An 18976-nucleotide genomic window follows, 5' to 3' on the forward strand; every position below is an offset into this window, starting at 1 on the left:
CTCATATCCGAGCTTAGAAAATTGACATTTACCTCATTTTTTCATAACCTGACCGTTTTATCAATCAGTGCATCGATTATATCCCTTTCCTATTATATTAGTCCCTCATATTGGCCATTAATAACGCTAAAGTATCGTTAGTAGTATCCACCGAGTTAGATTCCGCGAGGCACCACAAGTATGCTTTTCCAATAAATTTCCCAGTAAACTTTTAATAAAATCATCTTTAGGTAGAAATTAACTATTAAATAACTGCTTGAAAGATATTAATGGCACTTATTTATAAGATCCATATAAAAAAAATTCATGTAGGTTAGTGTGGGAATCCGAATCCGAAATTATGGATTCATGTAGGAATGTATGAATTTATGAATTTTGATTTGAATTTGTGCCTTTTCAAGATTTCATATCATTCTCACCGATAGTCAATTTATTATGATAAGTAAATAGGCTGCATTAGAAAATGCTCTATTTCTAGATTCATAATTAAGAAATAACCTTGTATCTTGAGAACTATTGACATTTTTTATAAGATATAAGTTCATCCTGATGTTACACTCATCAAGACCTTTCATTTGAGTACCCACATCAATTTTTTATATATTTTATGTATTTCATAAATATCATATATATATATATATATATATATATATATATATATATATATATATATATATATATATATATATATATGAAAAATTGAAGAGGGTACTCAAATGAAAGGTCGTGATGAGTAACATCGAATGATCTTATATCTTTAAAAATGTCAATAGTTCACAAATAAAGGTCATTTCTTAATTATTGATATTTTTAAAGATATAAGCTCATCCTGATGTTACACTCATCAAGACCTTTCATTTGAGTACCCACATCAATTTTTATATATTTTATGTATTTTATAAATATAATATATATATATATATATATATATATATATAAAATATATAAAAAAAATCATGTGGGTACTCAAATAAAAGGTCTCGATGAGTGTAACATCAAAATGAGTTTATTTCTTAAAAAATGTCAATAATTAAGAAATGACGTATCTTGTGAACTATTGACATTTTTAAAGATATAAGCTTATCCTGATGTTACACTCCTCGAGACCTTTTATTGAAGTACCCACATCAATTTTTCATATATTTATGTATATTATAAATATATGGATATATGAAAAATATATAAAAAATGCAAGTGGGTACTCAAATGAAAGGTCTCGATGAGTGTAACATCAAAATGAGTTTATTTCTTGAAAAATGTCAATAATTAAGAAATTACCTTGTATCTTGTGAATTATTGAGATTTTTAAAGATATAATCTCATTCCTAGATTACACTCATCGAGACCTTATTTTCTTGTCTATCACGGTATATATTACTACACATATGTGTATAGGCTATAAGTAATTATATTAATTTTTTTTGGTAGATTCCTTTAGGAAATCCGATAAGAAGCGGGATAGTTAAATTTTCGGAAAGACACAGAAGTTTGGTTCGATGTGTTCCGGATTCACAATCCGAGCTTTCTCAGTCTTATAATCTAGCTTGGTGGCAACTGATTATGCTCTGGTTTGTACAGTTCGTAGCACCTCCCCAATCCGCAGCCTGTGATGGTCTTATCGAGGCTGCGTTTGCTCCTATTCGAGGCATCAGCCACCACTGCACCCTCACTACTCTTAGAACTACATCTAGCGGCACCAACACCACCGGCAGCACCTTAGACCTCTTACCACCAAGCTTCACGTCAATTAGAATAAGGTTGGCACTTTCGGCTACGAAGAGTAATTACTTTAATTAACGAAATGAAGGTGGCTGTAATAGTGAGTGTAAGGTGGTGGTAGTGCTCGACTATCAGGATCAAGTACCAGCATCCCACCATCTAGTGGGAGTTTCCGTTGTATTAACTGAACCTACAAGTTATCTTGTACTCACGGATTTAGCATGATACCCTGTTCGTATATCACGGGCACGATGAAACGGCTAGCGTTAGACTAGGAAAGGGATTATCGACGCGCTAAGAATTCCTACGCTGATAGATTACCCCGGGCGATAATTAACGCTTCGACCTATGAAATTTAAAATTCGATTGATGGTGTCCTTACCCGTCATCCTTGCCCGAGGGCTTGTCCAGTGTTCCGATGGTGTGTTGAGGAGGAGGCATGCTGTAGCAAGGGGCTGGACTGTAGCCCGCTGGAATCTGGTATCCAGAGGTCACTGGTCCACCTGGGTAGCTCCCTCCGCAGTTGTAACCCGCTGTTGGGTAAGGGGTGTATGTGTTTCCTGGGTACTCTGGTTGGACGGCTGTCATTCCGTAGCCTGGGTGCGGGCTCATTGGTCCGTATGCTGAAACAATTTAATTTTAGGAATTGAGATACTTTTCTTATAAACTTGATTAGGTACAAGAGAATTTGAGTATAGTTTTAGAGAAATTTTAACAAAATTTTAGTTTAGACTTTAGATAATTTTAGTTCAAAAAATTTTATTAACAGTAAATAGTGTCTGGTTTAGCAGATAGGTGGCGAAAGTAGTCCAAAGTTTTTCGCTTACAGACCGGTAGGCCGAGGAATTAACTACCATTAACAAAAGTTAGATTCTTTGACTTGTTCGACATCTCCAAACATAATAAATATCTCCATTTTATGCTAACACATTTATTAATTGTTAATAACGTTTTGTTTTAGTATTTTAAGGTCTGAATAGTCGGAAACTTTAAAATAAATCCAGAGGTTACTTTATTAAAGCGTTAGTCTCTTTGTAAATTGACATATAATTTTAAGAGTAGAGTTGCGAGTTGCCAAATAAATAATTATTTGGTGAGGAATTGGAAGAAAGTTGTAGCAAGAATAATAATAATACTTGGAATAATATGTGTCTTGATTAAGGAAAATATATTGTTAGTATCTTAAAATAAAATTGCAATTCTTATTTCAAATTTAAATTTTTAACAAGAATATTTGAGAATAATTTCACGGGGGTAACAAAGAAAAATTTAAGCTTCAAGGATTTATAGAAGAAAATATTTTCTTCAGCATGCAGCAACGGTAATTTCAATATTATTCAACATTTTAGTTTAGATTTTAGATAATTTTAGTTCCAAAAATTTTATCAACAGTAAATAGTGGCTGGTATAGCAGATAGATGGCGAAAGTAGTCCAAAGTTTTTCGCTTACAGACCGGTAGGCCGAGGAATTAACTACCATCAACAAAAGTTAGATTGTTCGACTTGTTCCACTTGTTCGACATCTCCAAACATAATAAGTACCTCCGTTTTATGCTAACACATTTATTAATTGTTAATAACGTTTTGTTTTAGTATTTTAAGGTCTAAATAGTCGGCAACTTTAAAATAAATCCAGAGGTTACTTTATTAAAGCGTTAGTCTCTTTGTAAATTGACATATAATTTTAAGAGTAGAGTTGCGAGTTGCCAAATAAATAATTATTTGGTGAGGAATTGGAAGAAAGTTGTAGCAAGAATAATAATAATACTTGGGATAATATATGTCTTGTTTAAGGTAGATATATTGATAGTAACTTGAAATTAAATTGCAATTTTAGAATTCAAATTTTCATATTTTTGGATGGTTATACTGAAGAAAATCCAAGTGAATTTCTACTAGCTCCTTGCTTTATTGGATTATTCAAGCAAAAATTCCTTTGTCAGATATCTTCAGCAAAGAAGTATTGTCCAGAACAAAGGGTGTTTTGTGTGTTGTCTACTTGAGAGTATCATAAGTGAAGCACCGAGGGAGTAAATATATATTACGGGGTGTAGAAATGACGATCCCCGACGTGGACGTTGTACTAAAATGTTTCAATTTCAATAACTACTCCCCCGCGTACGGAAAACCGAGTAGGACGAATGGACAATATTGCCGTCGGAGTGTACTCACTGGACTTTTGCCGCGTGTACGCGAAATATTGATAATTAACAATGCCCGTGTTTCCAGCAGTGGTATGAGAATGTGATGCGTGTGTGCGAGGGAGGAAACGCCGAGTGAGATATATAACATTCCGGTGTTTTCAAATACCGAGTGAGTGAGACATTGGAAAGGGAAACCGAGCAAGGGAGTAAGGGACAGTGAACGAATGAAACCGGGGGTGGCACGGCTCTATAAAACATGTTGGGTATCTATGTATGCGATATGTATCCACGTGTATGATCAAGTGGTGAGAGTAGATGAAATGAGTCGAACTCTGGCGTCTATTGCTAAGCCCGTGTACCATTCACTACGAATTTTTATTCGAGGCTTGTAACGAAGCACTGGTCAGCCCCCCGGGGGCACAGCCGCCCGTTTCGGCTCTCTCACTTTTAACTCCATGATAATACACGTGCGTACCTTTTTTTGACCTTCCTGCCGTAAGAGGAAGAGTACCGGCTGTTTGCTGCTGGCCCTCAAGCCTCGGGGAGCTTGTATGTTTCCACGCTCAATGTCCGCTTGGAATTTATCACCCTACTCGCTACTCATTTCTCTGCTGTATTTTTTAAGAGCTCGTTTGTTTACTACAACGGTTCTCTTTTTGCTTTTGATGAACAAGTATGCAATAAGTCACTAAGACTTTACCGTAAGTGGAAACGTTTTTTGATAAAGTGTTATTGTTTTTTCAAAAAAAGCTTATTAGTATTTCTTATTTTTTATGACTAATTCTACTGACGACAAATAACAATTTTAGATACTGACGAAGATTGTACTTGATGGTTAATTTAGAAGATTAAATGTTCGTAGAAAAAAACAATTTACAGTCGAGGATATTGCTTTGTTTTATTTTAAAAATTTTATTTTATTTATTGATTAGTATTGTCTGTATCTAGATACTATAATTCAAAATTTCTAATACGTTTGACTGAATTTAAATCCGAGTACTCTGTACGTTATCAAAAATTAAATCTAAATTGAGTGTAGTTAATTAATTATACCGGAGCAAAGATTAAAAACTCTACAGATTTATATATTAGTAAGCTTCAACTAAGCTAGTCCCCGATTACTTACGTCACTAAAATTTTATCTAATTCAAGTGTAGTTAATTATTCCTCACAGAACAAGATTAAACCTCTACAACTAATTAAAAATCAATAACTATTTTTATAAAGTCTTATTTTTCTTAAAAATGCGTCGAATTTCTCATCACGGAAAATAAAGAACAATTTTCCAAAAATATTAACCTGTATTTTAACGTAAAATATTAGTTATGAATTTGATCAGAATTTTGAGTTAAATTGGAACAAAAACATTATATCCCTACTTCAACTAAGCTAGTTCCCGAAGATCTATGTAAAAAAACTGAGTTTTAGTTACAGAATTACAATTTGTAGTAAAATATCCTCAAATTCGTCCTTAATCTCTAAAAAAGACTAGAAAAATTATTATAAAATCTAATTTTTCTTAAAAACGCGCCAAATTTCTCATCACAGAAAATAAAGTAGAATTTTCCAAAAATATTAACCCGTATTTTAACGTAAAATATAAGTTATGAATTTGATCTGAATTTTGAGTTAAATTGGAACAAAAACATTACATCCCTACTTCAACTAAGCTAGTCTTCGAAGACCTATGTAAAAAAACTGAGCTTTAGTTACAGAATCACAATTTGTAATTAAATATCCTCAAATTCTTTCTTAATCTCTAAAAAAGACTAGAAAAATATTATAAAATCTAATTTTTCTTAAAAACGCGCCGAATTTCTCATCACAGAAAATAAAATACAATTTTCCATAAATATTAACTTGCATTTTAACGTAAAACATAAATTGAAAAAATTTAATCTGAATTAGATATTTATAAAATTTGGAGTTAAATTGGAACAAAAAACATTACAGAATCACAATTTGTAACTAAAGATCCTCAAATTCTTCTTTAATCTCAAAAAAATACTAGAAATATTATAAAAACTCACCACTAGGATCTCTGTAGGCATCCATGTAATGAGAAACCCCACTGTCAGGAGTGCTCTCTCGGCTGTAAGCGGCCGCGTGGACTCCGGGTGGTGGAAAGCCAACAGGCCTGATTCCAGGACCGCCGCTGAAATTAACAGGTTCATTAGCCGTAGAAAAATCCACGGGTTCCGTCTGTTCCTCGATGGGTCGTGGTGCTGGGAAAGGCGGACCCACTGGAACGGGAACAGCTTCACCGTGACCCGTCGAATATTGAGGACTAGGAGCTCCGCTGAACATATAAATAGTCAGTTGACTATTCTTAAAACACCTCTATCTACCAATAAAAAAAACCAATTACCTGTGAAGGCGATTCACACTGAGATCGAGCGTCTGTCCTTGAGGGCTCGGAACCTGGGGGCTGGATGTGAGGTGAGGACTGGCGGCTGCCTGAGGGCTGCCCCCGACGGTCTGTCCGCCTCCGTACTGCGGACTGAGGCTATTGGAGCCGTACGGCGGCGCCTGGGGACTGGTAGACGTCACACTGGAGGTCGACAGATCCATCACAGAGCCGCCGGGCGACGTAGGGGGTCCAGATTTCTGCATCTGGACCTGGGCCGTCGTCACGCATTTCACTGAATCACAAAAATCTGTTGATTAATGAAGAATTCCATCAAGCTGAACAATGTTCCTAAAGAACAACAACCAGAACTGCTCTTACCGTCCTCGGATTTGATCATCACTCCCGTAGCAGCAGCCATGGCCATTTGGTGCTGCTGTGCAGCAGCAGCTTCCTGATGATAAGCTCGCTCCTGCTCATCAGGAGTCATCCCAGATTGTCCTAAGTAATACATATTCGCTCTGAGATGAAGCTGTTGCTGCTGCTGCTGTTGCTGCTGCTGGAAGGGAGAGCATCCCTGGGTGTCATACCGTTCGTAACCTGACCCAGCGCTTGGATCATAAGGACGATGATTGGCAGCCCCCACACTGTCGTATCTCGCAGCTCCGACGTCATTGGAGTACGTAACCACAGGCCTGGTGATCCCATTGCTTACTGGGTGCATGTAGCTCCTGTGCTCTGCGTTCCGATGATGATAGAGCTCCTCGTTGGTGGTAGACGTCGCTGTCCCGCTCATCATTGGCTCGTAGGGGGACCGCTGAGCCATTTGATGGGACATCCGCGTGTCTTCTACCATCGACATGGGATACGTCACAGTTGGTTGCATCGGCAGCACGTGGTGAGGCGGATGCTGGCCCGGATGATGGATAGTAGCTCCAATAGGCCGGGAATTCATGGCTTCCATCGAGGACATCGACGAGGAATTCGAGTCCTGGTTCAGATACGGGTCGTACGGCTGTCTTACTGGCGGAGGAGGTGGAGGCGGTGAATTTACTCGACAAGAAGAGCTTTCCTCGGTCTTGGGGACCAGCAGCTCGGAATTTGAAGGGTTTCTGCCTGGTAAGCTGTTGCAGCAGCTCGTTGGAGGTGAGACTTCTGATTTGGGGATTAATTTTGCTGGAGCACGCGTTGAGCTGTCTTCTGGAGTCTTTGGTGGCTTGCTGGGCATTCCAGGCCCTTTGTAATAGTCGTAGCTGGGGGAGTTGACGGTCGGCTTTGATTCTTGGGACACTGCGCTGTATAATGGGTAGCCCTTGACGTCCATCGATCCGGGTAGTAAGTTTGTGTTGATGAACTCTGGCGGGACTCCTGTTACTGTTTGGAGGTTTTTGTTATTCGAGGTAGTTGGTTATTAGAGGGTTGTAAGAGGTCGTGGCTAAGTTGTGCAGACAAGAGCGATTTTAACACAGGCTGTCAAGTGATGGTGCACGTAAAAAAAATTTTGTTGGGGCAAAATATGTTGTAGTAACAAATGAATATGTTAGTTAAGTAATTTATGTTTTAGGAAAACAGTTTAGTTATAGCAGAATCTTTTAGTTGAATGGTCAAATTGATTTGTTGAAATAACAAGATTGTTTTCAGGATAACGATAAATTTTTTGGTTATTCAACATAAACCAGTTGGTATAACAAATGTTGATGAAATAGCTAAATTATTTTCGATAAATAAGTACTTATTTTGTTAGCTAAATATTCTCAAAAACATTTTTTTAAGACAGTATTTTTGAGCGTTTTGAACTTTAATATAACAGGAAGTTCCAGGGATAGCTTTTAGAGTCAACCATATCCAGCATTTTTAAATTGTTACAATAATAAAAAACAATTGTAAGTTATAAATTTAATGACAATTTTGGAAAAAAGCTCAGAATTTTACAACTATTTTTGGCAACAAAATCACTTTGTTACAGTAACAAAATATGCCGAGTTAGGTAGCTAAATTATTTTCGCCAAAAAAATAATAATTTTGTAAGCTAAATTTTCTCAAAAACATTTTTCCAAGACAATAACTAGATTTTCGAGCTCAAAGTTGTATTTTGAGCTTCAAGAGCTACTAACTTTGCAATAGAAAAATTTTTGAGAGTTTTGAACTTTAATATAACAGAAATTCCAGGGATAGCTTTTGTCCTCAACCATATCTAGGATTTTAAAATTGTTACAATAATAAAAACAATTGTAAATTATAAATTTAATGACAATTTTGGAGAGAAGCTCAGAATTTTACAACTATTTTCGGCAACAAAATGAGCTAAATTATTTTGCTATCCTAAAGAATCATTATTAGTACAACAAATTAGTTTAGTAACAAACTGGTTTGTTATTGCAACTCAACTAATGTTAATTTTGGAAAATAATGAATTAGTCCTATATAAGTACACTCATTTGTTACAACAACATATTTTCCACCCTTTTTTCGTTATTTTAACAAAATAATTTTTACGAGTGAGAAAGTGACTAACCTGATAATTTGTGACGGGAATCGCGAGATGCTTGCTTATTGGCCGCCGCTGTTGGGCAACCAGACAGGCTTCTGTGAGTGCTGCGATTGGAGCTGACGTGCCCACGACCATTGCAACCCGGTGTTGGGCATTTCAAAATAGTCTCATGCATCGCCAGGACTAAGAGAATCCAGACGGAGGCCGAAATTACTTTTTTTTTTAAACGAGACTTAAGGCCGCGCAGAATCGGTCAATTTTTATTCAATTTTTCAAACTTTTCAAATTTTACTTTAAAAAAACGTAACGCGCGGGAGGTATTTATAGAGAATACGAAGATTAAGAAGGAAGAAATAAATAAACAGAGAAGTCTTTAGAGGGCTTTTAAGTGTGTCTATGTTTTTTTTTTTTAAATAAACATCGAGCGGGTAGAGAGTAAACAAAAAATGAGTTAAATTTTGAATCCCGAACAAAGATGGAGTGTTTTTGGGAATTGGGAGATTCTGTCTTAGGTTGTCTTCGTATCCTCAATTGAATTTGGAAATCGAGGCTTTTATTTTTGATTCTGCGCATGCCGGGTCTCTTTTCGGTCGTCAGGATCTCGATTTTTTATTTAAATAAATAAAAAACACAATAAATAGAAAATAAAATGCAACTAATTTGTTAAAACTACAAATTGTGAAAAAAACGAAATTCTTGGCAAGTGATCTCCTGTTCTGGGTTGGTCTCCTTCCAAGTTGACGGAACAGAGGTCAAAAAACATAACAAGAAGCTCTCTACCCCGCATAACATAAAAGCAAATAAAACAATACGTGTGAATTTTTTACAATGTGGTAACAGATAAATAACAGTGAATAAATGAAGAAATAAATTATAGATTAGTGAATGATGTAAAAAAATAATAATTAACACACATACACTCCCACGCGCACGCAAATTTTTTGAGAAATTTTGTTTAGTTTGATTTTATGCGATAACGTGGGATTTTTTTTAGTAACTTTAGTGGCAACCTACTTGTGCAAAAATCAATGCACTAATTTCTCTACTTATGCGCTTAAAAATAATTTTGGTTTGGAAAGTTTTGATACTCACTTTCAGGCGTTAATTTGTCCTTTCGCGGACAGCCGGATAAACTGGAATTAATGGAAAGGTTTTTGGTTAGATGAGATTTTAAATTAGTTTGTTTTTTATTGTTTTGTGGGATTGTTACTGATAAATTTGACGATGGCTTTTTTTTTTTTGGTAATTTTGGGTTAAATTAAAATATGGGCAGTAGCAAAATAATTTTAGTGAATTTTAAAATTTATGAAAATTAATGATTAGATCATTTATAATTTTTATTTAGAAAAATTATTGTAATATTTGCATTACAAACTCATTTTAAAAATTTTCCAAATTCGGAATAATTTCAATTTTTAGAAAATAAAAAAGCTTAAAAATCAATTTTGCATCAATTTTGGAGTTCAAATTTCGGAAATTAAATAAGCATATTCTTGAAAAATATTAAACTGCGATATTTATTGAATGAGTCCAAAAAATGCGAAGAATAAAAAATCATTTAGAATAATTTTAAAGTTACATTAAAAAAATGCTTCTTTGAAATTTTTTCATTGCTATTTTTCAAACAAAAAAAATTTTACAAGTCAAATTTAAAAAAAAAATGACAAATTCTTGCGTTCAGAAAAATCTATATTATTAAGAGAATAAGAACAATTTTGTGTCCTGGATAGTCAAATAATAAAATTGATTTTTTAAGTGAAATTTAGAGTCATTGCAAAGGTCTTGACTTGAATTTTTGCCTTTTGAATGTTTCATTTCATTTCCAGCGAGAATTAATTTATAATGATAAATATTGAGGCTGCATTCGAAAATGCTTTATTTCTAGATATATAATTAAGAAATGACTTTGTATCTTGTGAACGATTGACATTTTTAAAGATATAAGCTCATCCCGATGTTACACTCATCGAGACCTTCCATTTGAGTACCCACATCAATTTTTCATATATTTTATATATTTATATATATATTATATATATGTATATATGAAAAATATATCAAAAATGCATGTGGGTACCCAAATGAAAGCTCTTGATGAGTGTAACATTGGGATGAGCTTATATCTTTAAAATATATATTATATATATGGATACTGTTATGCATCAATGTGTTAAGTGCTATGGAAATCCTATGTACTTAACACACTATTGCATAACAGAGTCTATATGTATATATGAAAAATATATCAAAAATGCATGTGGGTACTCAAATGAAAGCTCTTGATGAGTGTAACATCGGGATGAGCTTATATCTTTAAAAACGTCAATATTTAAGAAAGTACAGTTCAATTTAACAAAATTCAATATTTAATAAAACAAAATTTTATTTATTTACAGTAAAAAATTTTGAAAACTTGAAAAAAAATTTAAATTTCTTTATAAATTAGTTTTTCTATTTTTTAAATCATTAAATTAATTTTTTTATTCTACATAAGTTTATAATTTCCTTAACTTTCCTTAATCTTCAAAATTTTTAGATTTAAAATTCTTGCTTATAAAATTTTTTCATAGTTTTTTAAAAATTTTCCTTCATTTATTAAAAAAAATTCTTTTTACTTCCGAGCATAACTTTCCTAAAAAAAAACTCTGTTGATTTTAATTAAAAGATTTTTAAAATTTCCAAAGACAGGTAGCGAATTTAGCGGTCAGTTAATTATCAGTAATTGCTTACCTGCGATGGTGCGAGTAAAGTCCGGTCACGTGACCTTGGCCCGTACAACCTGGTGTCGGGCACTTGTTGCCCTCTGAAACACAAATCAAAGCGACGTTATTGCACCTCGTCACGATAGACTTGTTTATAATTATTTGCCGTCGATAGAAAATTATAAATTAATCTATTTCATATAAAAAAAAAATAACAAAACAAAACTCCGTTTCTTCACGACTAAAACCCAAATAAATTTCCGATTCACGCTAAAAATTAATGTCGTAAATAATTTACCACAACTATTATCGACTGACCACAATTACCCGGCAGACACATCCACTAAAAGAAAGCCTTGGTCACGTAATACAGCATGCAAAGAAGAAAAAACCAGTCTTACAATAATCATACTCGCAATGTACGATCGTAACAGACTATACGACTAGTCCTGAGTCTTGCATGGAACATGGAACAAGATCGCGTGACCCCGGAATAACATATAATGCTTCAAATGCACCGTATCTCAATCCCGACATGACTGAACTCAACGTTTACCGTCATGACAATATTGTAAATTCTGATAATTATTTTATTAAACCACGATCATGTGATTTTATGTAAGAAAATGACGTATACTGTGGTAAAATTAAAGGATTGAATAATTTTTAATTAATTAAGGTACCTGCGAATTTTTTATTATTTTCCATTAGATGAAAATAAAGAAATTGTTTGTTTCAAAATTATAAAACACGGATTTAGAATTTTTGAAAATTAATATAAAGAATAAATTTTAATATTTAAAAAAATTGCGTCAATAAGTAGATTTTTCGATAAATTCTATCTATAATAATTTATTTATTAAGAATTTCCAAAAATTGTCTTATAAAAGTTATTTTAGTAATTGATTTTACTGAATTGATCGATCTGTTGATATAGTTAAATTATTTTTCACAAAAAACTAATAATTTTGGTAGATAAATTTTCAAAAAAATATTTTTCCAAGACAGTAACTAGATTTTCGAGCTCGAAGTTGTATTTTGAGCTTCAAGAGCGACTAACTTTGCAATAAAAAAATTTTTGAGCGTTTTGAACTTCAATATAACAGAAAATTCAGGGATAGCTTTGATACGGAAATAAGTAAACTGTAATAAATAACAGTCGATTTATAATAAGTAATGATCAACTGCTAAAAATTACCATTTCAAACAGTAAAATCGTGATTTTACTATTCATTTTATAATATTTACCATTTAAACGTTACAATTTACTCTTTACATGGAAGAAAATACTATTTCAAACAGTAATATTCGCTATGTAAATGTCTAAAATGTTAAAGTATAATAATTAACAATTCAGACTTTGATAATTATCATTTCGTACCTAAAAATGATCTTAAGATATGTAAAAAGTATAAAATAAAGTTAGTAAATTTCTAATACAAGCAACGTCAATATTTACAAAGTAAAATGGTAAATTTTAAACGCAACGCTAAAAATCAAACTGTAATTATTGACTTGCTTGGACTGGTAAAATGTATATTTTAAAAGTATAATTTTTACTGTTTCAAATGTTAAATTCTCCCAGAGTGAGACCCCCTTCTCTTTCATCTGAGTTCCCCTTCTCCTCATAATATGGACTATAGATTGAAATGGCAATTTTTACTGTTTGAAACTGTAATTTTTTAAGATGAGAGAGTCGTTATTTATTATAGTGACAGCTACTAATTACTTATTTTGGATATTAAATTATAAATTGTGGCTTTTATACTTTCTACATTAAGTTCTGTAATATTTATATTTTTGCCACCCCGATGTCCGCTTTACTGTTTGAAACTATAAAAATTAACCGGAATCCGAGTGAATATTACAGTTTACTTTTTTCCCTGTAGAGTCAACCATATCTAGGATTTTTAAATTGTTACAATAATAAAAAAAATTGTAAATTAGAACTTTAATGACAATTGGAGAAAAGCTTCTCAGAATTTTATAACTATTTTTGGCAACAAAATTTGTTATTCCAACATAATCACTTTGTTACAGCAACAAAATGAACCGAGTTAGGTAACTAAATCATTTTGCTATCCTAAAAAATCATTGTTAGGACAACAGATTAGTTTAGTAATAAACTGGTTTGTTATTACAACTTGACAAATGTTAATTTCTAAACAGTAGGGTAGAAGTACCGTTTGTGGCCACTTTATTTTCAAATTATTATACAAATATTTTCATAAATGCAAGACTTTGTGAATTCAATTCGTATAAAAATACTAATTTATAAATTCTATAAAAATTCTACTTGAATAGCAAAATTTTTTACAAATTAACTAAAATATCGAGGCCAAAAATGGACCTTAGATGGCCAAGACCGGTACTTCTACACTGAGAGACAATTTTATTCAATAGTAATAAAAAAATTTATTTGGACTTGAAAAAAAAACGTGGTTAATATTAATAAAATTATATTTCATATAAATAAAATTTTATTAGTATTTAATAAAATTTTCTTAAATACTAATATGTGTTTATTAAAATAACCACGAGCGTCGCTTTCGTTTGCTGTCATTAATACGCGTAATTTGTACTTGTTCCAAAAGTTTCACAGTAAGCAAATAATCTCAAAAAAAAAAAATTAATATTGATCAATTTAATTTATTAAGGTATATAAACATATAAAAGTTAAATGTGCTTAATTACAATACATAATTTATGTTTCATAACATAACATAAATTTGTATTAATTATAATATAGTCATAGTATATTACATACCTAGGCCAGTAAAATAAGAAAAGTCTCAGATCACATGTAATTGTTGGCCGAGGCGAAGCCGAGGTTGACAAACATGTGATCTGAGGCTTTCTTATTTACTGGCCAAGGTGTGTATACTATTTTTCTGCTCGACGTAGCCGGAATGTGGCAACTTTGTTTAGCGCAGCGGCCAGAAAGTTGCCACTTTCCGGCCGGAGGGCAGAAAATTATATTTTCACAGTAATATCTTTTAATAAATAATATTAAGATTTTTCAACGAGACATCCTAACCTAACCTATTTGTTTACTCCCGACTTTTATGTTGTCTTTATGACAAACATCTTTTACATACTAAGAAAAATTTATTAGTATTTAATAAAATTTTATTAGTGTTTAATAAAACATACATTAGTATTTAAAAAAATATTTATTAGTATTTAAGGAAATTTTATTAATATTTAATGAATTTTTATTTGTGATTAGTCAAATAAACGTTTTATTAAATAGTAACAAAATTTCATTACTATTAAATAAAATTGTCTCTCAGTGTACTTTATACTAATTTTTTAAGACATATTTTTCAATTGTCCCATTTTTCAACATTGTCAATTCTAATAATTACTTTATTAAGCCTTGATGATATGATTTTCTTCAAAAATTGCCATAGATATACGAAATACATACGATACACTCTCGGAAGATAAGAACCGAGCAAAGTGAGGCCGGAGAGGGTGAGAGGGTGAGATTGAAGGGATGTAAGGATCTAAGGGGATATGTCGAGTACAGGGGCAGGATTCCCAATAGGATTGGACTAGCACTTTTATAAACTTTGTCGTACTAATCCCTCCGGCTTTGCCCTGGATGATCCTCAGTCGATTCGACCGGCGTGTATAAACTTCATCAGGACGTCATTTTGCGTCTAGTCCTTCCTCCGCATCATGCTTTGCAGATACGAACTATCTTAGAAGATAGAGCGGTAAATAGTAAAGCAAATTGGATTAGCGCGTGACGTCATTAACTGTTTGGCCCTATAAGAGGTTCCATCGTCCATCCTCTGAAGAATTAGCAGGAAAACAACGGAGGAAGGAGTTTAGTTTGTTTGTAGGAAGCGGTGTTAATAAATTAGGTGCGAATGGTAATGCTTCCGGTCAACAAAATGAATACCGGCACGCGCTTCTTTTCCGGAGCTTGAATAGACTTGTAATGAGCACCGGTGAAGATTTTTTTCAGTTTTATTTTTTTCCGAGCGAGTAGAGGCCAAAGGTTTGCGTTTGCTGAGGGTTGCTTTTTCAGGGCATGAAAGAGTGAAGCTGTCGAGGGATAAACCAGGCATGAGCGTGGGTGAGGTCGGAAAGCAGAAACCGTAAGGGGAGGCCAAGTGTGTAATAGTGTTATTTCGTAGCCATTTCATGTGAGGGTCACTGTCATCGCGGGATTAAGCCAGAGGTCTACATAAACACCAACATTGTTTTATTCATTTCTGTGTTAGGGGGTGAAGGAGACGCGTGCCATTTTTTGGGATTTTTTTAAAAAAAGTACGACTTAATGAATTAATTTTGGTTACACTGATAGAAGGATTTAGTACAGAGTACTAAACTGATTTGGTAACAAAATTTTTAGTCATTTATTTGGGAGAAACAAATATTTTGTACCCATCAATATTATTTGTTACAGTTTAATAAATGATTTCTTTATATGAACAAAGCCTTATTACATGGAAATAAATATTTAGTTCCGCCAAATAATATTTAGTAACAGGTACTAAATATTTCTTTGGCAAGTATTGTCGGTAGATGGCTATGCTTCAATTCCAATATTTATGTGATACATAACTTCTTCACTGACTTAGATTATTTTATTCAGCTCGATTTTGGGAGATTTATTAAACCTTTAAAAATACATATACTCCCAATAAATGTCTTCTATTTATGTCTTTTTCTCAGTGAAGTTTAGTTTACATTTTTAAATTTGTCTATTATCGATATGTTAAAAACTTGTTTAATTTTAAATTTTATAAATGTCTCAAACAAAAAAATATGATTTAATGAGATTCTTTTCTTTATAATACCTTATATTTTTACTTAAAATTATTAATTTTAATTATTTTTATTTATTTTAAGTTAAAAAGTTAGGTTACACGCTAAAATTAGTTAAAAAATTAATTTCTTTGATACCAATAAACGATTTATTGAGTAGCAGTAAATCATTTGTTAAATACTACTAAATATTTAATTGGTGGAACTAAATGTGCTTTAATAAATAATTTAGTACCTATTACTAAATATTTGGTAATGAAAGGTTTGTTACTAAATCATTTAGTATCTATTACTAAATCTTATTAAGTAGAACTAAATTCTTCTATCAGTGTAAAAAAGAATTTATGAGGTCTTAAAAGAAAATTATTTTTAATTGGGTGTCTTGATTTGAAAATTTTTTGGCTTAAGGAGGTTCGAGCGAATCTAATGTAAAAAATAATTTCCAACTTTGAGCTTTGGAATTAAGTATACGTATAAATAAATACGTCATTTATCTAATTCCAAAATTTAAAAAAGATTCACCGTTTAGTTACTTAGATATTAAATTTAAAAAATCACATATTTTATCTCCTTATACACGGGCTCTTATGGCGGACAAACGTTTTGTCGAGACTTTAATTATTTATTTCAATATTAACCTCCCAACTTTAACGGATAAAAAACTATATACAAGAAACTTGGATTATTGCAAAATATAAAAACAATTTAATAATAATACATTACCGATATAATTTTTGAAATATTTAAAGTCAAATTTTATGTTTGTAACTCGTTTATCGTCAGCTATTTATTCGAATAAAGATTTGACAACATCGCGTCAACAGCTGAGAAAAAAGAAAAGGATAGAAATATAGTTACAGAGAGAGAAATGTTTAACTCACACACTCATCCACGTCTCTGTAATGGGTATAATCAAACGCGCTATTGCCAAATCTGTTTATTTATTCCGGCAATTAATAAATACCAAAGTCATTTTATTACTTTACTTTATTAAATAAGTAAAAATCATCAATTATTAAATTGTTTAAATTATTTTAAATTAAAATAAAGAATTTTGACGAATATTGGAAAGACTAAAATTAAAAAAAAATTTTAACATTATTTTGACTCATTAGTTACGCTCGAACTCCTTTAAAATTCTTTTTATTAATGCAGAAAAATAAGAGGATTTTTTCTAAGTCGATTTTGTTTAAAAAAAATAATCTTATATATCTAAAATAGCCGAAAATTAAAAAAAAAATAATAAACTTTTTGGTATTTTTGAAATAAGTCAATATGTTGAATTAACATTATTTTAGATTTTAATCCTTGAAAAAAGGATTAAAAGTAAATTATTAAAGAACCGAGAATTAACTAAAACCTTTTTTGTAGAAAATCAAATTTTCTACAATAAGATTATGAATTTTTTATATCTCTTATATTTTAGTAAGAATTAGAATTACAAATTTTTTTTTACTTTTATATTCACTTTTAGTTCGCGAATTTTTTAAATTGAACTGAAAAATGCGCAAAAAAATTTTGTTCTATAAAAGTGATCCAAAAATTCATATTTTGAAACAAATGTAACTTTTATAATGAATTTGTCACAATATTTTTACAATAATGTAGAAGAAAAACCAAGAATTCAAACTTTCTAAAATATTTTAGAGAACTTATAGGCTTTTTAGAAACAAATCTTAAAATAATTCATTAAAAAAATTATATTTGTGTCAAAATATCACTTTAACTCGTCAAAATTAGCTCAACACGTCTCTTGATTCATTATTTAGTTTGTTAAATACCGGTGACCGTAAAATTGAGTTACACGGTAGTTTATTTTATTAGTTTGTTTTATTTTTATCGACTACTAACAACTGAAAAAGGGGGATGGGAGTAGTATTGTACGGGGTGGCTTTTTGCGGGCGGCGGATTTCCCCGATAGTGGTTTTATGGCGTGTCAACACGCTTCTCTTTTGCTCGGAGAAAACGACGCCCGGAAATCCAATCGTGCACGCAATCATATCTCAAAAATCTAATAAAAGCTTACGTTTTTTAACGTGTGTGAACATACTATAGCATTTTTATAATAAATACCTATTTTTTACACGGTTAACGTGAGTGCGAAAAGATTGTTTGGTTAAATAACGCGAATTAGGTCGCACGTTATGCTCCGGCGATTAATCATAATTTAGGAACCAGTGAAGGAATTAAAACCAAAGATTTCAGCGATGTCCTGTCTGTAAGATTGGGCATTAGCTAATTTTCCCGGCGGATTTGGAAAATAAGGGCTAGCTTTAGTGATAAGGTTCAAGCTTACAAATTATTATTATTATTATCGTATATATGGTGAATGGAGGGTGATGCTAGTCACGTTTCCACTCGCTGACAGCTGTGGCTTATACGTATGACGTGGTATCAACCCCAAATTTTCTCAACTAAAACCCTCATCGTGTCACCGAACGTAAGACCAAGGAATGCACTTTACTCAACCCGTCAATCCTACTCTCATTTATCCGTAAATATTTCCCAAATAATTGCAACCAGCGTGATAAATAATGAAAACTAAAATGGAAAATAAGGTAAAGTACCCAGTACTTGAACACTTATAAAAATAGGACCAGTACTTGAACAGACTTTTTGAATTTTTATAATACAAAATCCGTAAATTTATTATGAGTAATATAAGAATATTATAATTATTAAATGATACAGTAATTGATTTCTGTAAGTTTTTTCAATTATAAATCAAAACAATTATATTTTTATTAACTTCAAAGTTGACATAAAGAGAATCGCCGATAGATGCTATTTT

The 18976-nt window shown here is 32.1% G+C and overlaps 1 protein-coding gene across 11 annotated transcripts in view; it reads right to left on the reverse strand.

The window, feature by feature from the left end:
• The window catches only part of LOC123265192, a 398621-nt gene that overhangs the window by 14619 nt on the left and 365026 nt on the right, over window positions 1-18976 (reverse strand). For 7 of the 11 annotated variants that reach the window (XM_044728840.1, XM_044728839.1, XM_044728842.1 and 4 more), the window contains 7 exons: window positions 11432-11504; window positions 9794-9834; window positions 8726-8884; window positions 6592-7584; window positions 6232-6520; window positions 5894-6162; window positions 2102-2342 (listed from right to left, as the gene is read on the reverse strand). In XM_044728840.1, coding sequence (XP_044584775.1) covers window positions 2102-2342; window positions 5894-6162; window positions 6232-6520; window positions 6592-7584; window positions 8726-8884; window positions 9794-9834; window positions 11432-11504 — 2065 coding nt within the window. The remainder of the gene's footprint in view (window positions 1-2101; window positions 2343-5893; window positions 6163-6231; window positions 6521-6591; window positions 7585-8725; window positions 8885-9793; window positions 9835-11431; window positions 11505-18976) is intronic. The other 4 variants (XM_044728843.1, XM_044728841.1, XM_044728845.1 and 1 more) reach the window with 4 other exon arrangements.

This window comes from Cotesia glomerata, linkage group LG5 (assembly GCF_020080835.1).
Source record: "Cotesia glomerata isolate CgM1 linkage group LG5, MPM_Cglom_v2.3, whole genome shotgun sequence".
NCBI lineage: Eukaryota > Metazoa > Arthropoda > Insecta > Hymenoptera > Braconidae > Cotesia > Cotesia glomerata.